General features: G+C 41.2%; 1 protein-coding gene across 1 annotated transcript in view; it reads left to right on the top strand.

Annotated features, from left to right (window-relative positions):
- LOC124619568 (RNA-binding protein Musashi homolog Rbp6) overlaps window positions 1-23,770 on the top strand; it is a 1,335,315-nt gene that overhangs the window by 354,592 nt on the left and 956,953 nt on the right. The window contains exon 3 of the mRNA XM_047146061.1: window positions 14,240-14,281. Coding sequence (XP_047002017.1) covers window positions 14,240-14,281 — 42 coding nt within the window. The remainder of the gene's footprint in view (window positions 1-14,239; window positions 14,282-23,770) is intronic.

Genomic DNA, 23,770 nt, shown 5'->3' with positions numbered 1-23,770 from the left:
ACGAACTGTGCGGCTGGTCCCGGCGGATGTTCGAGTCCTCCCTCGGGCATGGGTGTGTGCGTTTCTCCTTAGGATAATTTAGGTTAAGTAGTGTGTAAGCTTAGGGACTGATGACCTTAGCAGTTAAGTCCCATAAGATTTCACACACATTTGAACATTTTTGAATGAACTGTGGCCTTTCTGATACGGAATCACACATATTGGCGCACAAATGAGTCGATACGCCATAGGCACGCAATTTGATCAGAAGTCACTTGTGAGGTATGGTGTCAAAAGCCTTCTGGAAATCTAAAAATATCAGATCAATTTGACATGCCCAGTCATTAACACACATTCCTTCTTGAGAACAAAGAGCTACTCATGTTTCATAAGAACGATGTTTACTGAATTCAGGTCAGCTCTCTTTACAAGGGGTAGAAACGTGTAAAAGGAGAATTACAATTCGACCACGAACACTGGTTGTACTACAACTTATTAGCAAATGTTCTCTTGGAAAAGAAGGATCGTTGTATGTTTTCATTTTATCTCTCAACTATTGGTTGTTTCTTTTTAACGTGCAGTCCAGCTTCCCTGTTAGCATTATGTATAACTTTTACCCACCTAGTAATGATGTTTAAGCTTTTGCGTGTCAACTAACTTCGAGAGCAACGGAATGCTTGGCCTAGAAAATGGCCCATTTTCCGTCATGAATGCGGCGGTTACGACCTCAGCTGTCAAGCTCTTTAAAGCCCCGACCAACAAACACAGTATGCGTGAAACTACGAGGTGACAAATTTTGGAACAGACATAGTGTTCCCAGGCAGTTCGGAATGGCACCCTCAGTCATATAGGCGGGAACATAACCTGATCGGCTCGTTAAATCGAATAGCGCGGCGCAGCATTTACGTCGCGACAGTGGCGCCAGCGGCATTTGTGGAAATCAACCGGCCAGCGGATGTCGTTGGGTCGCGGAGGTCTGGCCACTAAATAGAGCCCTCCCTCCCCCCCCCCCCCCCCCCCGGCCACAAGTCTGTCTGTCGGAGAGGAGAGGTATAAATGCGGCCGCCGAAAATAATTTTTGGTTAATATAATTCTTTTCACGAGCGGGAGGGAGAGCGAGAAGCGAAGTGTCGCAAGCTGGCTTTGAGTGCCGGGACATTCATCACGGTCCCATACAAAGGCCACGCTCGTGTAGAGGGCGGAGTGAGGTGGGGTTATGGGGCAAAGGGAGAGTGGGAGGGAGGGATGCGCGAATATTTTTATGCGGTGGGAGGCGGCGGGGGTGGGGAGGGGGTCGAGTGAGGGGGTGGGGTCACCGCTCTTGTGGCCGGCGCAGTCCTAATTGTTATCACGAGCATTAATACCGGCGCCAGTTGACAACAGGGCGGCCGAGCTGGGCAGAATTCATGGCGCGATGCGGTGGCGCAAGCCTTTATGAATATGTTAATGGCCACATGGTATATATACGTTGCGTGTGAGTGTGCGTGTGTATGTGTGTGTGTGAGTGTGAGTGTGAGTAGAGAAAGAGAGAGAGAGAGAGAGAGAGGAGAGAGAGAAGGGGGCCGCACAAAAGAAGGATGTGCAGAAAGTGTTGGATTCTGTAGAGAGAGACTAGAAAAAGAAGCCTTGAGGTATCAAAGGAACGTTGTTTCAACTCGTTGCTTCTAGCCAAAATAATTTATTCACAGTCTGCACACATTTTGTGCCGCAGTCACATTTTATTTACCAAAATAATTCGACACGGCACGTTCCTTCCAAAAGTGTCCTCGTAATGTTGATGCAATTACGTGGAGGGCCCGAATGTATCACTAAGAGGTATCTACAACAGAATGGCTTCATCTGTGTAAAGCACGTGTGAATTCCGAAACCATCAGGTGGGTGAAACCCTTTTCGGGCTACAGTCTAGAGCCGAGCGACCGCTACGGTCGCAGGTTCGAATCCTGCCTCGGACGTGGATGTGTCTGATGTACTTAGGTTAGTTAGGTTTAAGTAGTTCTAAGTTCTAGGGGACTGATGACCTCAGAAGTTAAGTCACATAGTGCTCAGAGCCATTTGAACCAATAACTTCCACCGGTATAGGATGCCTTCCTCTTCCAGGTGCCACGCCAAGTACATCCGCCTTTTAGAATTTCATTATCATCTTCTTTAAATCATTTAAGACCCTTGAGCTTCTCCTCAGACCTTTCAGTCGGTGCAGCACTGTAATTGCCGCCGTCCACAGAAAACAGTTTCACTAATAGCGCACCGCCTGTCTTGTCGATAGCCACATTGTTCATTCACACTATGATTTATCAAATAACAGCGTGAGTATCATACCGTCGTACAAACGGTGTACAGCACCAGATTTGCACCTTGTGGTCACAATTGGGATTAACGTTTTTGCCGCCTAAATCGGTTCCGCATTATGGCATTAGCGTAACTTGGTTCAAATGGCTCTGAGCACTACGGGACTTAACATCTATGGTCATCAGTCCCCTAGAACTTAGAACTACTTAAACCTAACTAACCTAAGGACATCACACAACACCCAGTCATCACGAGGCAGAGAAACAGTAGCGTAACTACCAAGTTTCGCTGCCCTATAGCAATTAGATTAAATTAGATTAGATTTACTTTCATTCCAATTGATTCGTAGTGAGGAGGTCCTCCAGGATGTAGAACATTCAGAAAAACAATAATACAATAAAAATATTTACAACTGGAACAAATAAGCTAATGTACCTTCCACAGGTCCCAAGTGGAATGATCGTAATTTTTTAATGAACGTTATATGAAAGAATCATTTTACAAACACTAATGCACTGAATTCAAAATAAAAAAAGATTTTTATAAGGTAATAAACATGTAATAGAACTACTATAATACTTATTAAGAACGAACACATTTCTGCACTGAAATGGTGCAGAAGTTAGATTGTACTTACACACACACACACACACACACACACACACACACACACACGCGCACACACACACACACACACACACACACACACACACACACACACACACACTTATTTACAATAAACACATTACTGCACTGAAATTGTACAAAAGTTACATATAACTTGCTAGCAGCCATAAAAAGCTTAACAACCAATGAAATTCAGTAGAACAAATCAGTTGGTTCTACTGAGAAATTCTTGAGTGGAGTAGAAGGAGTTGGCCTTCAATAAATCCTTCAGGCTTCTCTTAAACTGAATCTCATTGGTTGTTAAGCTTTTTATGGCTGCTGGCAAGTTACTGAAAATGTGTGTTCCTGAATAATGCACACCTTTTTGTACAAGAGTAAGTGACTTTAAATCCTTGTGAAGATTATTCTTATTTCTAGTACTGATTCCATGAATTGAGCTGTTGGTTTGAAAAATTGATACATTTTTAATGACAAATTTCATTAAGGAATAAATATATTGGGAAGCAGTAGTTAGTATCCCTAGTTCCTAAACAGGCTTCTTGAGTTCACACCACATATAACTCTTACTGCACGTTTTTGTGCCCAGAAAACTTCAGCTTGGCTTGATGAATTACCCCAAAAAAGAATCCCATATGACATTATGGAATGAAAGTAAGCATAGTATGCCAGCTTTTTCATTTTTATATCTCCTATGTGTGACACAATTCGCATTGCAAATAGAGATTTGTTAAGACGCTTCAGAAATTCTGTGGTGTGCTCCTCCTAGTTGAATTTATTATCAAGCTGTAATCCCAAGAATTTAACAGTGTCCACTTCTTATATCTGTATGTCATCATATGATAGGCATATACTCGTGGCACACTCCTTACAAGTTCTGAACTGCATGTAGTGTGTTTTTTCAAAGTTTAGTGACAAAGAATTGGCTAGGAACCAGTGATTAATGTTCTGAAATAATTTATTAGCCGATCTTTCTAAGGCTACACTTGATTTGACATTTATTGCAATGTTTGTATCATCGACAAACAAAACGAACTTGGCATCTGGTAATGTTACTGATGAAAGGTCATTGGTATACACAAGAAAAAGTAAGGGCCTTAAAATGGAACCTTGTGGGACCCCACATGTAATTAGTTCCCAGTTGGATGATGCCTGATAGCTTAATGCATCTTTCCTAATAACACCTTTTGTTTCCTGTCAGAGATATAAGATTTGAAGCATGTTGCCGCATTTTCTGTAACACCATAATATTCTAATTTCCTTAAAATGATATTGTGATTTACACAGTCAAATGCCTTTGACAGATCACAAAATGTACCACTTGCCTGCAATTTTTCGTCTAATGAATTAAGCACATTTTCACTGTAAGTGTAGATAGCCTTCTCCATATCAGAACCCTTTAGAAATCCGAACTGCGACTCTGAGTATATGTTATTTGAGATAATATGGCTATAAACCCGACTGTATATTACTTTTTCTAAAATTTTTGAGAATGCTGGCAAAAGTGAAATTGGGCGGAAATTTGATGCTATTTCTTTATCTCCCTTCTTAAACAGTGACTTAACTTCAGCATATTTCAACCATTCAGGAAATATCCCACTGATAAACGACCTGTTACAGAGATAGCTTAATATGTTACTTAAGGCAGAATCACATTCTTTAATTAACTTTGTTGATATTTCATCATACCCGCTAGATGTTTTTGATTTTAAAAATTTTATGATGGACATAATTTCTGTTGGTGTAGTGAGGGTCAAATTCATATTATGGAAGTTACTTGAAATGTCTGGTCTGAGCTATTCCATAGCAGCATCTACAGAACCTGACAACCCCATCTTTTCAGTAACAGCTATGAAATGTTTATTAAAAATTTCTGCAACATTACACACATTTGTCAGCAATGTATCATTTACTCTTAATGTCATTTGTCCCTCTTCATGCCTGGTTCTACAGTCTCCTCGTTCACTATATCTCATATTGTCTTTATTTGCTTCGATGTCCGTGTTACAGTCTTTAATATTTTCCAGTATTACTTGTAATGTGCTGTAGCATCAACATCGGAACTGTTTCGGATTGACAGATATAGTTTTCTTTTTGTTTTACAAGATACCCCTATTCCTTGAATAATCCATGGCTTCTTTGTAGACTTTGCTCTAACCTTGGTTAGTTTTGGACGAAAATAGTGTTCAAATAAGGTAAGCACTTTATTAGCAAAAGTGATATACTTTTCATTCATGCCATTACAGCCCACAGTGGACCTCCCTGAGTAACTGCGCTTTAATTATAACCACCCGGTACACTAAAGAGCTGAACTAGGCGCAGTGGCAGCATGTACAGTACCGTGCCGGTTCTTACGGATGAGTCTGTACGCTTCTGAGAAAATTCGTCGTATCGGAGCCCAGCACATACTTCATACACTACTGCCCATTAAAATTGCTACACCAAGAAGAAATGCAGATGATAAACGGTTATTCATTGGACAAATATATTATACTAGAACTGGCATGTGATTACATTTTTACGCAATTTGGGTACATAGATCCTGAGAAATCAGTACCCATAGCAACACCCTCTGGCTGTAATAACGGCCTTGATACGCCTGGGCATTGAGTCAAACAGAGCTTTGATGGCACGTACAGGTACAGCTGCCCATGCAGCTTCAACACGATACCACAGTTCATCAAGAGTAGTGACTGGCGTATTGTGACGAGCCAGTTGCTCGGCCACCATTGACCAGACGTTTTCTATTGGTGAGAGATCTGGAGAATGTGCTGGCCAGGGCAGCAGTCGAACATTTTCTGTATCCAAAAAGGCCCGTACAGGACCTGCAACATGCGGTCGTGCATCATCCTGCTGAAATGTAGGGTTTCGAAGGGATCGAGTGAAAGGTAGAGCCACGGGTTGCAACACATCAGAAATGTAACGTCCACTGTTCAAAGTGCCGTCAATGCGAACAAGAGGTGACCGAGACGTGTAACCAATGGCACCCCATTCCACCACTCCGGGTGATACGCCAGTATGGCGATGACGAATACACGCTTCCAATGTACGTTTACCGTGATGTCGCCAAACACGGATGTGACCATCATGATGCTGTAACCAGAACCTGGATTTATGCAAATAATGACGTTTTGCCATTCTTACACCCAGGTTCGTCGTTCAGTACACCATCGCAGGCGCTCCTGTCTGTGATACAGCGTCAAGGGTAGCCGCAGCCATGGTCTCCGAGCTGATAGTCCATGCTGCTGCAATCGTCGTCGAACTGTTCGTGCAGATGGTTGTTGTCTTGCAAACGTCCCCATCTGTTGACTCAGGGATCGAGACGTGGCTGCACGATCCGTTACAGCCATGCGGATAAGATGCCTGTCATCTCGACTGCTGGTGACACTAGGCCGTTGGCATGCAGCACGGCGTTCCGTATTACCCTGCTGAACCCACCGACTCCATATTCTGCTAACAGTTATTGGATCTCGACCAACGCGAGCAGCAATGTCGCGATACGCTAAACGGCAACCGCGATAGGCGGTAATCCCACCTTTGTCAAAGTCGGAAACGTGATGGTACGCATTTCTCCTCCTTACACGAGGCATCACAACAACGTTTCACCAGGCAAAGCCGGTCAACTGCTGTTAGTGTATGAGAAACCGGTTGGAAACTTTACTCATGTTAGCTCGTTGTAGGCGTCGCCACCGGCGCCAACCTTGTGTGAATGCTCTGAAAAGCTAATCATTTGTATATCACAGCATCTTCATCCTGTCGGATAAATTTCGCCTCTGTAGCAATGTCATCTTCGTGGTGTAGCAATTTTAATGGCCAGTAGTGTAATTACACCCCACAGGGGGCCCTCCCTGAGTAATTGCACTAAAGAACTGAAAGAGGCGCAGTCGCAGCTTGTACATTTCCCTGCCGGTTCTTACAGATTAGTCTGTACGCTTCTGAGAAAATTCGTCTTATCGGAGCGCAGCACTTGCTTTATAATTTCACTACCCGGGGTCGTGTCGGCTGTGGAGAGCTCGTACGTACAGGCGGGTTCGGACGACAGCGTATTAGCATGAGTTGTCGGATACGACGCCAGGGCTGTGTCCCTGGACAGAAATACCTGCCACGAGTTTCCGACTGACTCGGTGGCTTGGCACCGCGGCGCCGCGCCAGAAGCAGACAGTTTGTTGCAGACCGCAGTTAGACCGTAATGAGCTCTGCTGCCGCCGCGCTTTAATATTAATGAAATGTTAATTGCACGCGGGAATTAATACAGGCTCTGGCGCATCGTATATACCTAAGCCCGGCCGCAGTAGACTAGCGAACCGCCTTGCCGGTTTTCTCTGGCTGCCACAGGCATTACCCGCGGCGCAGTAACGGCGCGCTACGTGGCACCGCAATTATCACGCGAAAGCCGTACTCTGTTCCAGTTCTTTCATCTTCACATTACAGTACTCAGCGGTCCTGATATGTGGCTCGTAACTACGTCGGGTGTTACCTGCATTTACAACTCTACTGCGCAAGCCACCAGTGTCTGGCGGAAGCTTAAGTGTGTACCAGAAGCAGTCCCTTTCTTTCATGTATCACTCGTAGACAATGAGAGGATTACAGTCTGAATTTCTCTAATTCTAACCTCCCGGTAATCAGAGGGAGCAAAACGTTCCTTGAGTCTTCCTGGCATATCTAAAATCGATTCGTGTCCCGGGATGGTGCAGAGTTCTAATCTTCAAAGTACTTCCATCGTAGTTCACACTTCGCTTCATAGTGTAAATTCGATCTGGAAACAATACAATAGGTTGTGCCTAACACATTTCTCCTACATATACTTTCTTCCAGGAGATATAGTACCACAATGATCATATAAAATTAATTATTGGTAAGGTGGGTGCCAGGTTGAGATTCATTGGGAGGGTTCTTAGAAAATGTAGCCCATCAACAAAGGAGGTGGCTTACAAAACACTCGTTCGACCTACGCTTCAGTATTGCTGATCAGTGAGGGATCCGTACCAGGTCGGGTTGACAGAGGAGATAGAGAAGATCCAAAGAAGAGCGGCGCATATCGTCACAGCGTTATCTGGTAAACGTGATAGCGTCACCGAGATGTTTAGCAAACTCAAGTGGCAGACTCTGCAAGAGAGGCGCTCTGCATCGCGGTGTAGCTTGCTGTCCAGGTCTCGAGAGGGTGCGTTTCTGGACGAGGTATCAAATGGCTCTGAGCACTATGGGACTTAACATCTATGGTCATCAGTCCCCTAGAACTTAGAACTACCTAAACCTAACTAACCTAAGGACAGCACACAACACCCAGTCATCACGAGGCATAGAAGGACGAGGTATCGAATATATTGCTTCCCCCTACTTATACCTCCCGAGGAGATCACGAATGTAAAACTGGAGAGCTAAGAGCTCGCACGGAGGCTTTCCGGCAGTCGTTCTTCCCGCGAACCATACGCGACTGGAACAGGAAACGGAGATAATGGCAGTGGCACGTAAAGTGCCCTCCGCCACACACCGTTGGGTGGCTTGCGGAGTATAGATGTAGTTGTAGATGTAGATGGTACACATGAGAACATCTGCAAAGTTTGGAAGGTAGGAGAAGACATACTTGCGAAGACATATTTTTGGAAGTGAAGCAATGAGGGCAGATCGAATGTCGTGCTTGGACAGGTTATTGACAGATCACGTAACCTAGGAAACGAAGTTCCCTTGTTAGAGTCCCAGCTAGACAGACAGTTTTAACGTGCCACAAATTTCCATATCAGTGCAACTCTACGACAAAGTGGAAACATATTCTGAAATATGTTTCTTAATTCGAGTTGAAAAGTGTGTTTTATAAATTCAGGGAGTAACGCTTTCCATGTTACATAATGTCTTCCTTCCAGCGTCTGCTATTGTGGTTTGTTGAAACTTCTTGTAAGCTTCTTTCATTGAGTAATCAGACCCGTAGGAATCGTTCAGTAACTGAATTAAAAAGCACTGATGAATCACACATTTCTTCTTTGAAAATACTGTAAACCGTCTGTTCACCCAGTAATTGTCTCACGACAACAAAAGATATTTAAAAGTTACTCCAACGAATATTTGTAAGCAACCGTGTGTAAATTATACGTCCCAGGACTCATCCTATGATCTCTTGAGTCTAAATCCACGAAGTATGCGCAGGTATGTACATATGCCAGTCACGTACAGTTATTAGAGGAAGAGGTGGTTCACATAGAGAACAGTGAATGACTGAATGCAGTCAGACGACACTGAGGCTTTCTCATCAACGAAATGAAGATTAATTGCATTGTGGATCAGGAAGGAAAATAAAACCTGAGTAAATTATCACCAACTGGCTTCTACGAATATCTTACGTCTATTATTAACAGGACAAATCCCATGGCAACAGAATTAAAACTGTGCCTTTTAAGTGGTAATAGTTGCTTCCACACGCTTAAGATGTTGCTGCTCTCCAGGGTACACACAGGTTGAAATGTAAATGTTCGAGGTCTTAATCAGACTAGTCACAACATAAGGACTTGAAATGTAGATATTAACGACTACACATCAGCAGTAGCTTAGGATTCTGGGAATCACCTCAGAAGAGTAACCGTATATTGACATCAAGAACAAAAATTGAGTTTGAGTACGCTATACCAGCAACATACATTGTAAGATTGATAAAAAGTCGGAGCATTGCGTAGCGTCCTTAGGTTAGATACTGGTCGAACGGCAAAAAAAGTTCACAAATGCAGGCTAGTTGGAACAAGATAGAGAATAAGATCAAGAAAGCCGTGGATTAAGGATGTGCAAAAGTCTTAGACACAGGATGTTTCAACGCTGTCGCATAGGGAGCAAACAGATACTGCCGCGCAGTAGGCTCCTATCAGCTTACTTGTGGGCAGGCGCAGAGTGTGTAGGCTACCCGCCAGGCGTCACTGTTGCACGCGTTCTGCGCATACTCCTGCCAGGGGACACGCAGGCTGGAACAGCCTTTAGAGGATGGCGAAGTATCGCACTGAAGAGGACAGAATGAAGTTAATTTATTGAAGAGACCCAGAGAAGGTTTTAAGGCTGTGAGAAAAATAGAAGAATAAAAAGAAGAAGAAGAAAGCTGCTTTCTCCATTGCTAAATGTACAAGACTATTCCACCAAACATACATCGAAACAGATACTGCTACACATGTGACAATAACTACGTCGTCACTCTCTCTATCTCCTAGATACCTTAGAGAACAATGACGTTATATGTCAGATCATTAATATATATCGTCAGCAGTAACGGTCTTATCTGACTTCCATGAGGCAAAGTGGGTGCTAATTTTGCTTCTCACCAAAGCAGCCCATTATGAGTGATGTACTCAATAATGATTGCTAAGCAATCTCAAATCCAATTCCAAAACTGTGCTGGTGTTTAAAAATAACGTATTTTTCTCACTAAGCGCCGGCTCGGAACAGTATCACGCGATTCGCGTGAATCAGGAAACATAGCATAAATCTCGGATTCGCTAAATAGATCTCCTAAATCTATTAGATCTCCTGAATGAATAAAGCAAGAATATCGCTGCTTGTGTGATGTTTGATGATTCCAACTAGGGAATTCCTCTATGTCATGAGTTAGACATTTTTCACCCTAAATCGTGCTCATATTCAAAGAATATTTGTCACTGTAGAGCGCCAGGGCCAGGCAACGTAAAATTGCTTCATAAAATATTTCATGTACCTTAAGATAGCAATCACAACTTACATCATCTGCACCTGCAGCAGATGATGTAAGTTGGATTCATGAAGATGCCTGCAATATTTTCCAGGCCAGTTTTATTTCGCCTACCCTTTATAAATTCTATACCTCAGATCGTTAGCCATATTCGGTGATGGGAGATGCACTGTATTTCCTCAAGAGAATGTGTGCAGAAAATATCGGCATTCTGTTGTGAAATAATATTAAAAATGATTTCCATTTCATTTTGTATGAATTGTGATTTGACAATGAAAATTTAATTCTTATAAGGCGATACACCTCGGTCACCATATTCAGGATTCACCTATAACAGCGGTTCTCAGTCTTTTTGCACTTCGAACAATAATATGCCCACTGACGTTTTTTCAACTTTGCTTCAAATTTGTGTGTTTGACAGTGTGTCTTAGCGATTCAGATTCCCCTTCATACATAATTCACTTTCTGTTGTCTGCACGTCTATGAAACTGATGCCTGTACAGTATAATACATCCATGATAGAAGTGTAATATGACAGCTCCAAAGAGAAATTTAATCTTTCTGGTTTTACTCAAAATGTAAATATGAGAGTTTAGAGAACTGCTAATTGCAAGTATCTCAACAATTGAAAAAAAATGCTTTTCTTTCAAAAATTAATTACGAATTTTCTTTTCTCAGTTTATAACGCAACTGCAGAATATCAAATGTGTCAAATATGACCTTAACACGCAGCACGCGTTACCCTCTGGGAGGAATTTTGAAAATTTTGGACATGCACTAACCTAAAGGACAGAAGGAATCGAATGTGATTTTCTTAAGGGTGGCAGTTAGTAGTAAGCAGAAAGACTATATTTGACAAAATAATGAAAGTAGAGAAAATTTATATAAATTAAACAAAAAACGGTCGCCAGCCTAATTAGGCATAATAATGTGCAAACTTTATTCTCAATTGATTTATATACTCTTGCAAAAGGAACTTTCATTAATTCTTTCTTAGTAAAGTGCAAAGAACACCTACAACGACCAGACGAACTACACAGTGAGTAGCAGTAGTTATCAACAGCATAGCTTAGCAATCACAGGAATGTAAAATAAACTTTTCCCCTGTTAACTACAATCATCACATCAACCTCTGTCTAATTCAGGGAAAAAATTTGTTCCCAAAGACAACATGAGACTAAGTAGAACCAGACAAGAGTTCAAGTTTAACTAACGTACATATACACATCACAAATTCAATAATATGACACTGAAATAACATATTTCGTATTCATACCACAGTGGCAATGTTTCAGATGCATTTGCAAAACCCGGATTCAAATTGAGTTTCCCCTGCTAGTAAAGATTAAAATGGAGGCCCTTAAAGTGTCCCTTTACTTATAAATAACTATGCTAACATTTCAGAAACAATTTGCATCACAAAAATGCTGAACTACAGTTCCACTTAAGATTATTTAGCCCTCAATGCTTTAAAACAATTTACACTAGCAATATTCTTATTAAGCTTTGGAAATAAATTCAAGTTCAAGTTAAGTTTCAAACAGGACCAAATTTAAGTGCCTCATAACACCACTTGTGAAGCAAGCGATTCCAACTAACCACATTTATGTTCATTAGTACTAAAACTTTGGCACTTTCAAATTAAAGCAGTTCATAGCAAATTAAAACTTTTCATCAGTTAAATATTATGTGCCTCTCCTTTTATCTGTGAAACAAATGATTTAACTATTAACTTCTACATTCTTTAAAACTGAACTTAGGCATATTTAAATGGAAACAAATTAGCATCTCTTCATAATTAGGATACTCGGTTTTTAGCACTATTGGGATAGGACCCTACTTGGTATCATGAAGAGGGAAGTTCAAAGTTTAAACACATATTTTTCAACACTCATTATTATTGGAAAACAACATACAAGCACACTGGTTTATACTGACATACATATCTGTTTTCCAAAGTTGTTGAAGCAGTTGTGCAATATTGGTGGCAAGCAAGTGGTGGCTACCAGGTCTCCTTCTGGCTCTTTTAATTCTTCTTGGCTGTGTATTCATCATCTTTAGAGCTTTTCCAAATACGAGAGCACCCTCTTAACAGCCAGAACCACATCCGAGGCCATTCCATTATAGATTTGGTTACAGAACGCCTTACTTGACACCCGTGGTGCTGACTATGCAACTGCTGGCCACTCACTGCCTAATGTGCTCTCTCTTTTGCCGCCCAGACAGACCACCACTTCCACCTTTTCATGCACGCCAAGCCCCTTCTGTAATGGAGGAGGTTCCCTACATCTTTTAAGTTACATCGTTTAATTTCCCTAAGTATGATCCAATTATTTACATACAATTTTCTTTTAACAAACAGACATATTTAATAAAATTTCAATTGTTTAAACACACTGTTAAGTTAAACAAATTATACATCATAAATTTCCATTTCCTTCCAACAATTCAAGGAACTTAACTCATACAGAATAAACACTTCATAGGTACATACACTTAATTACACTGTACCAGTTACTCACAATCGAGAATGATGTTACAAGCTGTTGCCCTGAAATTTCCTTTAATTGTTTTTAAACAAATGTGTAAAGTATTTGCTGACTAAGGGAGTGAGTGTAAGATACTACATAATAAGATTGTACACCAATCCATGTACTTTGTTGTAGAACAAAATTGAAATTTTAGTAATATATACATACCTGTTTCAGAAAACATATCAAAACCAAAAATAATTTTTTATACTCAAAGTGGCTGCTTATACTTCAAAATCGAAGTTTCGTCTAACTCAGTGCAACACTGACATGAATTAAAACCAGTTGCGTACAAACGTTCTGTTTTGTAACATTACAGTGCGTTTTTAAATACTGGGAGCTACAAAAACGTAATTGAGATATCTTAAATAATTTTAAAGCTACAATTGACACATATGAACAATTAAATATTGTTTTCAGAACATGAATAAGCAACCCTGGAACCTTAACCCACCGTGCTCCTCCAGCAGACGTGACGGTGTGTCGGACAGTTTCTGATTACCGACAACGTTTTGAATAAGCGCTTTGAGACTTGTATCATTCTTTTATTTTCCATAGCCTTTTGTTTCCATCATGGTTCGTCACACAGAACTTTTGAATTACCGTAGCACACTAGCAAATACTAAAAAAGATAAGAAACACTGTCTGAAGAGGCTGCGAAGGCCCAGCGGTACCGACCGACCACAGTTTCATCCTCAGCCCTAAGGCGTCACCGGAGGGGCATTTGCACAGGACACTGCTGTCGTGGCCGTTGTCAGTTTTCTCCTCGTTTTCGTAACCGATATCGCTACTTCTCAATCAAGTAGCTCGCCAATTGGTCTCACAACGCCTGAGTGCACCCCACTTGCAACAGCACTCGATAGCCCTGGGTGGTGACCCATCCTACTGCAAGCCAAGCCCAACAGCGCTTAAATTCGGTGATCTGGTGGAAACTGCTATTACCACTGCGACAATGCCCTTGACCTAATGTATGTGACTCGATTTAAATATCTGCCGATACTACAACAACGAGTGGATTACGTAACTTTCAACAGTGACCTGGTTCAAATTCAATGTTTTCAAGTGTACTTCTTAAAAATTATATTAATGCCAAATGATATCTCGAGAAGTCAGTTAAGATCTCCCTTTTCTTTGCTTTCAGATTGACCCGAAGGTTGCCTTCCCCAGGAGAGCACATCCAAAGGTAAGTGATCAGACTCTGGCTTAATTCAAATTTCTCAGTGATGTTAAGCAAAAGTTCTTGAAAGAAAGAAGCTTAGTATTTGTTCGATAAATACTAAAGGCAGGTTACAAAATACCTCATTGCCGTAGGAGAGTCGTTAAAATAAAGGCGCAATGAAATATCTTTGTGATTACTGTATCTTGCGTTCCGAAAATAATCTAAAACAGGGACATAGTGGGGTTCAATAAAAGACAATATATGATATTTTTCCGAGTTCTTCCATATTTTGATTGTGAGTCTTGCTACAATAGGTTGAAAATTTCGTACAAGTAGAGTCAAATAAAGCAACGTCAGACGTAATCGCACACTGTGGTTTCACAATGACTGTTCGGATGCGTTCACAGATTTTCGGGTATCTGGACTGATTGACTTCGGGAGTTTCATTGTGACACTCTTTCTGACTTATTCACGTGATATCCCATAACTACTATTCTGACACATATATGGTTTTGATTCTGAAGCTGTTATTATGTTGAGTTATTGTGCTGCAATAAGTGGATGGAAAAATGTGGAAGTATATGATTATTAATGAGGTACGAAACAATGTGCCATTAAATACTCTAGACATAACTTCAAATTATGCGGAATTATGAACAGTTATATTCTGATAATGGACAGTTAGATAAATGTTTAAGAGTTATACCGAATTCTATACAGCGACAGACATTACTGAAACTAAAAATAGTTTCTAATATTGAGTTACACAAAGGATATATAACAGGTGTGGAACTATAATAGCACTGTAAGTATAATAGCATGTATAATAGCACTGATATAACCTTCAAATTAGGAAGGATGGTGTAATAAAGGAAATCAAAGAAAAATTTGGAGTAGGAATTAAAGTTCAGAGAGAAAAAGCGATAACTTTAAGGTTTGCCTATGACATTGTAATTCTGTCAGAGATAGTGAAAGACTTGGAAGAGCAGCTCAGCGGAATAGACAGGGCCTTGAAAGGAGAATATGAGATCAACATCAACAAAAGCAAGACCTGGATAATGGAATGTAGTCGAATTAAATCAGGTGATGCTGAGAAAATTAGATTAAGAAACGAGACACTTCAAGTAGTAGACGAATTAGACCGGTAATGGCAAGAAAAGCGTTTCTGAAGAACAGAAATTTGTTAACATCGAGAATAGCGAGAATAGACTCAAGGTGTTTGTCTGGAGTGTAGCGATGTATGGAGGTGAAACATGGACGATACATAGTTTAGACAGGAAGACAATAGAAGCTTTTGAAATATGGTGCAACAGAAGAAAGCTGAAGATTAGATGTGTAGATTAAACAACTAACGAGGAGGTAATGAACAATAGGGGTGGCAATAAATTTGTGGTACAACTTGCCTAAAAGAACACGTTCTGAGAGGTGAAGGTCTCGCCAGTTTAGAATTGGAGGGAAGTGTGGGGGATAAAAATTGTATACGGTGACCAACGATTGAATACAGTAAACTAATTCAGAAGGATGTAGGTTGCAATAGTTATTCGGAGATGAAGAGGCTTCCATTGGATAGAGTAGCACTGAGAGCTGCATCAAACCAGTCTTTGGACTGAAGACCACAATAACAGAAGTAATAAATAATTTTAAGTAGTTACAGATCATGTCATTTACCTTCTTTTCTGTGGAATTTATTTCGTCACCGTTTGCTCGAGGTAACCTTTTGATCTAAAACCGATGTGGTCAGTTACGAGAGCCAGATATTATTTTCAAATTAAGAGGTTGTTTTGATTCAGCGCTTTCTTAAGGCACCTTTCAGCTCAGAAGGACAGTCATTGTGGTCTGTAGCAATTTGAGCATATAACAGGGACAGAAACCTTCAGTATGTCTATTAGGAACAGAATATAAATAGTATGGACTGACCACAACTTCCACGTCGCCAGAAGTAAACGACGATTCATAGCTGAACTGCACTTTTCACAGTCAATGTTCTGTTTTCGCTTTTCGTAGTTGACATAAAAATATGATATTTTCTGAATGCTAACGAAAGTAAAATATTTAGATTCCAGTCAAACTTCCGTCAGAAAAAAGTTGTGGTTTGGCACTATCTTTGTATGTGTGTACATTTTGTTCTCATTTGCGCAATAGTTTGCTCATAGACAATCTCTGAACTTCAAGGATTCAGTTTTCATCAGTACTACTTACTTTTATTGGAATATTTTCTGACCATTTGAAATAGACGATTGTTCCAAAATTTTCTATTTTTGACACATTGTATACTGAGTTTAAGTACCACAACTCAAAATAATTTTTCGCAATAGTGTTAACTGTATTTAATTGTATTTATATTAATCTTGATCAATTAATGCTTACATATAATTATTATTCAGCAGTGCTGCCATAGTTTCTACAACTGAATATCTGAGCAGCTTTAGGACGATTCAGAAGTAAACATATGGCTGCAATTCATCAGTTTTCTCTTCGTCCGTCTTTTCACATCAGTGTGCTGGTATCTCAGACTGACAGACTGAAGTTTGCTAGGACAGTTATTCATCTTCAGGAACGTCTTAGAGCGTAATTACGTATACCCAAGTGTTATATACATTGCAATTGTGTTTTTTTCTCTTGTCGTTAGCACCCGATATTTCCTGTAAACAGCAGCCACAGGGGACCAGAGAATGTGTTTATACTGTTAAGTATATTTTGAGGGGATGATTAGGTTGATTAGGGGTTAGTCAAATTCTTTGTTCTTATGTGCAATAGTATAAGATACACTGACAAAAAATTTTAACTGGTGCCTGGAGGTTACACTAAACACGAATCGTTAGTGTACCATTATCACAAACTTCAATGTAATGCAGAAGCATAACATCTTTCTTATACCTTGTATTGTTTCTAAAATACTACTTAGTTACTTTTTATGGAGGGAATTGACCAAAATTATTTGCAAATGTTATTCTTTTTCCTAGTAAATCACTACATGCTTTTCACATAGATAACTGGCTTTAAATTACATGTATATAGTACTTATTTCAACTCATTAAGTGTAACACACAACGCACGCACACACACACACACACACACACACACACACACACACACACACACAGTGTTATCTATTCATAAATTTCCCCTGAAATACAAGAACTGCGAAGCAGCAGTGATACCAGTTTGTTTCTGATTTTTTGTTATTATGTAAATATTAATTCACTAGTCGCCTGATCAAAAGCCAGTTGGAGTTTTATTGGTAGTACCGTATTCATGAACACTACCGTTGTCTCCATATTTTGACCTGTTCTTAACGACAGGCTTAACAGAGGATGTAAATGTGGGGCGTAATTTTTGTTAGTATGTCCAGAACATTAAACAAGACTCTACAAGTGGCTTGCTGAAGTGTACAACACTTAACCATATTTACAACTTCTTGTTCAGTGAATAACGCAATCTAAGAACAACTGTCCCCCAGAATAGTATTCCATACGAAAGTTCGCAACTGAAACAAACATATGACATTTTGATTACCAAAATAAGCAGTTTGCAAACGGGACAATAGGTGCTCAACTTGAATGAGTTAGATCGATTCTATGTCGTTTTCAGGTTCTAATTGCTATGCACACCTCGAAACTCTGATCTTCCTGTTTCACATGCTGCAATACCTCCATACTCTGTTGTAATTCTGGGACTTTCGCTTTGCCTTCTATAGGATTGTATGTGTTGTGTTTTATAAGAGTTGAGTGATACTCCATTTACAGTAAACCAATCGATTATTTCAGTGCAATATTTACATATACTTACATTCAGTTGGTGCACATCTTGTGGTTTGGATAGAAGAATCGTATCGTCAGCTTTCTTTCAGCTGTGCATATAACATATGAAGTAGTAAACTTTTAATGAGAATAATAGTGGAACCAGTATCGAGCCCTGTGGCACACCACGGACTGTGTGGAATAGAGCGTCCAGGTGGCTGGTTTTGCTGCTGATGCACGCGCAAGAGCGGGGCCGGCTGGGTAGCAGCAGCGGCGCTTCCAACAGCTCGTTCATTACTGTCAGCTTGCCACCTCGTTAAGAGAGTTAGCCTCACACTTTGGCGCTAGCCTGTCAACAGCGGCGCCTCGCCGGCTGAATCGCGTGAGGACCTAATATCCGCCGGCATTACGCGTGCAAAGCCGCTGTAAAATTGGTTCCAGGCGAAGAAGTTCCGCGACAGCGACTCCACAACTTCTGCGAGTCCAACTTAGAACCGGGTTTACCCTATCCGCCAAGCGCAGATCGCTAGGGTCTGCAGTCTTCTCGCGTGGGAAAGCCTCTTCGGATCGATTTACTTATTTTCAAAGTAAACTGTCGGTTCAACTATATGCGGCTGTCGCACCTCGCGGCGCTTCGGCTCAAGTTCAAAAAGTATCGTAAGTGACCAGTGTACGATCATCTTCGAGTTTCGGACGTCTAGCTGAGAAAGGTGAAGTGTTTTTAAGACCCTATGACTTGTCGGGAGTAGCGTTAATAAATTATATTCACAATCCGCCTTTGTGAAGCAGTCGATCTATTAACACAAATTGTACAAAAATCCCTACAGCAGTTCCTGAGATTAGCCATAACATACAAATAGAGAACGTGACGAGGATTTTGATAATTGCAGTTCAGCCAGTTTACGCGAAATGGTTATAAATTATACACACAAACTTTCCCCTTCATCTGTCTATCAGTTAATGGAAATCGTATCAATATCCTTACAGTAGGTCATGAGTTTAACTTTCACATACGAGGGTTGGAACTTAAATAGTGGCAACTATTTATTCACAACAGATACAAAGTAGTTACATGTTTGCACTCTGTTACTGTCCTTCAAAGTAGTCACCAGCGTTGTGTGGAACCCGTTGCCAGTGGTGTGAAAGGCGTAGTATACCGTTAGCAGAGCCTGTTCTGTTGATGGTGCAAATGGAGCGGTCTACTGCCTGTCGAAGCTCTGGAACAGTTCTGAAGCAATGTCACGAAGTGGTTCCTTCATCTTCGGAATCAAATCAAAGTCACAAGGACTTACGTCTGGGGAGTATGGTGGATGGTACAGTACTTCCCAGTCCCATCGAACGAACAGAACAGTCACAGCTTGCGCTGTATGCACCCACACACTGTCGTGCAAAATGATGGTTGCGTTCCGCAGAAGGTGTCGCCTCTTCTTTCGCAAAGTTGGTCGCTAGTGATGCTCCAAAAACAAACAGTAATACTGTGCGTTGACGGTCTGCCGTGGAGGAACATAATGCGTTAGGAGAACACCATCACAGTCGTACACGAGAATCACCATAACTTTCTCCGTACTGGGGCTCAGACGCACTTTCGACTTTCGCGGCGACCCATAATGACGCCATTCGGTGGACTGTTGCTTCAGTTTTGGCTTCATGGCATTAGCTTCAGAACTGTTCCAGAGATACTACAGGCAGTAGACAATTCCATTCGCACCATCAGCAGAACAGGCTCTGATAACGGTATGCTACGCCTTCCATCGCTGGCAACGGGTGCTACACGACGCTGGTGACTACTTTGAAGGACAGTAACAGGTGCAAACATGTAACTCTTTTGTATCGGTTGTGAATTAATAGTTGCCACTATTTCAGTTCCAATCCACGTAAATACGTACATCAAGATGGGTGAGGGGGTCTTCAGTTTATAATGTTTACCGGTATATGTATAGATACATGTGTCTAGATTCTGGTCAAGCTTCGCTGGTCTCCAGAGCTGCGGCACATGTTTACTTCACTGCTTTTCCCACCAGATAATGCTTTCTTTCAACTTTTAGCACCCACCAATGCCACAAGTAGTCACTCCAAACGCCAATTAAATATCGAAGTGATAACAATTCACATATCACCCACCCTTTGTAAATTATATACAAAGCCCTTCCTAATGGTTATGTCTATTAGTGGAAACCATATCAAAATCTCTACAGTCTTCCTGGGGTTAGACTTCATATATGGACCGGAAGAAACGGCGTGGGACTTTGTAATATATACAGATAGACCGATTTCCACCCTATATCCCATTTTCAGTTCCCCTTCGAGGGGGATAGCGGAACAAAAGTGATGAGAATGAAAGTTCTGTTAGTAATTAGTAAACTGCCATTACATGAAAAAGAACGGTCGCCAGCCTAATTAGGCAAACATGTAACAAGCACTAGCATTGTTTATAAAGAAAGATAGCTATTGGAATTGACTTTACTTGAGACTGATGTCATGTTTTGCAAATTAGATACAAGACACTAGCACATTTTAGCTAGCAGTGTACCAGTGGTTTGACATGAACAACACAGAAGGAATATTACAACGTTTAGACAACTGGGCCTCAGTAACACTCACTATTCATATATTAAAGCAGAAAGCTAATGATCATTACAGATACATGAATACTAACGTGGAGTACTACGAACTTGGACACGAGGATCTTTTATCAATTTCATTATGGGGGAATACAGTCACTGAAACGGTAGCCAGATGCTTATAATCCCTGTTGTTATTTATTATTTGCATTCCCAAGGAGCATTCCTTCCCTATACTATTAGCTTCAATGGTGCATATGGTACGTGGATCTAGTATAGTTGAATAGTTGTAGCCAGCTGATTATTATAGAACAAAAATGTTACAGAATTGGGAGTGCTGTTCATTAATAGCGTAGTTGCAACATGAAATTTGAATCTGGCTCAACAATTAGCGTTGGGACCCAGAAACTAATCTATCAGCAGACTCAGATCTAGGCAGAACATTTTAGTCTCAATACAGTATGAGAAACACTATTAACTACACACACATGAAACTATAAGTGCTGTTACCTCCGAACATGCGCATTAATTGATTCTTGTGTTGTTTCTTCAAGTCTAGTAGCCAGTAACTATTATGAATCGTCATAGTTTTTGGAGGTAACTGTAATACTGTACTGAGATTTCAATAAGAACAATCTGTAAGCTGAATACTTTAAATCTTTTCTTGGAATTTCTACTTCAATGAAACTTTAACTACCTTTCTATTAAAACCACGTAAACTATATGAGAGATGAGATTCACTGAATAGTAAATAAATCTGCTAGTCCAATATTGTAATTAAATTTTATTTCAGAAGCCAGCTAATTGAAGTTCAATAGAACACGATACTCTGAAATATTGAAGCACTCTGAGTAAGACCCCATGTAGGTAAATGACTGTGGACAAAATATGCAGCCGAATGGTCTTGCCCCTGCAGTCATGGACTGTGCGGCTAGTCCCGGCGGAGGTTCGAGGGCTCCCTCGGGCATGGGTGTGTGTGTTTGTCCTTAGGATAATTTAGGTTAAGTAGTGTATAAGCTTAGGAACTGATGACCTTACCAGTTAAGTCCCATAAGATTTCACACACATTTGAACTTTTTTTTTGGCAAAATATGGTAAATGACAGGATAAAATATGGGTGCTCAATACAAAGTTTTCAGTACACGATCTTATTATTGGATAATAAAACACGTAAATATGTAACTGGTCCATGGAATTATACAGTACTCAACTGATGCTTTGAGATGAAGGTGGCGGATGTGGCTATTTCCTGTGGCTATTCAAAAAAATGGTGGCAAAGTTATTCCCGGCCCTTGCTGCATAACGAGCTCTGAAAATTCTCTTTTTAGCGTCTGATTTTCATAGCGCATAGCTAACCAGTACATAAGACGAATAACGGGTCAAATTTTTCCACATCCGATGCAATATTAAATAACCTTGCTGCTCTTCTTGCCTCACTCAGCATACAAGATACCAACAATTTGCTTGCCAGCCACCACTTAACTCTTGCCAAAAAGGAGCCTTGCAGTTCGACCGCCAATTCCACCTTTTCTAATCCCGCCCATGCAGGTTACGTTAGAGGGACTTCTCTTCATGTTTTACATGATTACAAAATTAAGTACCCTATGCATGAACCAGCATTACGAGTAAAGTTTTAACATTTCCGTTCTTTTATAGAATATTTCATTTAAAATTACATCCATAGATTAATTATGATGACGTAAATCGATATAAATAACGCATAAAACATTCACGTAGATATAGAAGAACGTACCACCACAGCTGTAGCCTGAAAACGTATTTATTAACTCATACGGCTAGTTTCGGCTACACATACCGCCATCCTCAGGCACCCCACTGCCAAAAGAGTATCAGAATTCGTTGGCGCGTTTATTGTGGAGCCAATGCCACTGTTGTCTCCAATGGCATTGGAGACAACACAGTTTCGAGTAGAGACTCCTGAGGAAAATGGTTCAAATGGCTCTGAGCACTATGGGACTCAACATCTTAGGTCATAAGTCCCCTAGAACTTAGAACTACTTAAACCTAACTAACCTAAGGACATCACACACACCCATGCCCGAGGCAGGATTCGAACCTGCGACCGTAGCAGTCCCGCGGTTCCGGACTGCAGCGCCAGAACCGCTAGACCACCGCGGCCGGCTCCTGAGGAAAGCTAGCCCATGTGTACTACTAACAAGAACACAATAAATTCCCCAAGGAATTGTAATACTGTTTTGGCAGTGGTGGGACCTGAGGATGGTGGTATGTGCCGCCGAAACTAGCAGTGGAGGACAATAAATATATTCTCAAGATATAGCTGTGGTTGTACTTCGTTACATATACTCGTACATCGTCAGCTGAAGTTCCTCGTCCAAGCAATAGGATGGACATCCATAAATATTGAAGTAGATGTTACATCAAAGATCATGGTGATACAGGTGTCACATAAACATAACCAGCCAAACAAGTCGTTTGAGATAAGTGCAAGCAGCATAGGTATTGGTGTTACTAAGAGACGTTAAATATTATCAGAAGATTCTGTTTATCATATCAAGAGTTATTTTCGTTCTACTGGTACTTCATTTCTTCCGTTAGCCTTCTGGATCTCTAATGGGGCGATACTCACTTAAGGCATTAGCAGTGGCGATGGTGCTACCAGTAAGCTATAAAGTGCGAGCGCGAGAGATAGCGGTCTACTCGAATCGGCGACGTAAATCTTTACGAGGATGGCCCTCCAAGTTAGCACCCCCGCGAGCTGCTGATAATTTCGTCCGCGCGCGGATAAACGCCGCAGCGCTGCGTAGTGGGAACCCCCGACCATCGCTTAGCGGCGGCTGCCTCAGCCTGTAAGCGGCCCATTGTCGGGGCCGCGCGCTGTTGCGGCGAGCCGTTCTTCACGCGTGTGGGATTGTGAGGCAGCAGGTGCGCGCCGTGTTGCTCTATTTGTTACGCGAGAACAAAGAGGGAGCCACCGGCGCGAGACAGCAAACACGGCGATAACGTAAGGAGGGGACCGCGCCTGTAATTGTCTTGATTTACCGACCTGCGTAGCGCAGCCTGGCACGAAGCGTGTGCTTGGCGCGAAGCGTCTGCTTCCCGGAACACGGCTCGTGACGCTGCTTACAGAATACCACGGCCACAAGCAGTGTTAGCCGAAGCGTGACCATATATTTTGCTAAGAAGTTGTGGATAACTTCAGACTGCCCATTTATTGCTTTCGCCAAAGTCCT

Source organism: Schistocerca americana, chromosome 1 (assembly GCF_021461395.2).
Source record: "Schistocerca americana isolate TAMUIC-IGC-003095 chromosome 1, iqSchAmer2.1, whole genome shotgun sequence".
Lineage (NCBI taxonomy): Eukaryota > Metazoa > Arthropoda > Insecta > Orthoptera > Acrididae > Schistocerca > Schistocerca americana.
The sequence above is the reverse complement of the archived record's forward strand: the minus strand, read 5'-3'. Positions and strand labels throughout refer to the sequence as shown.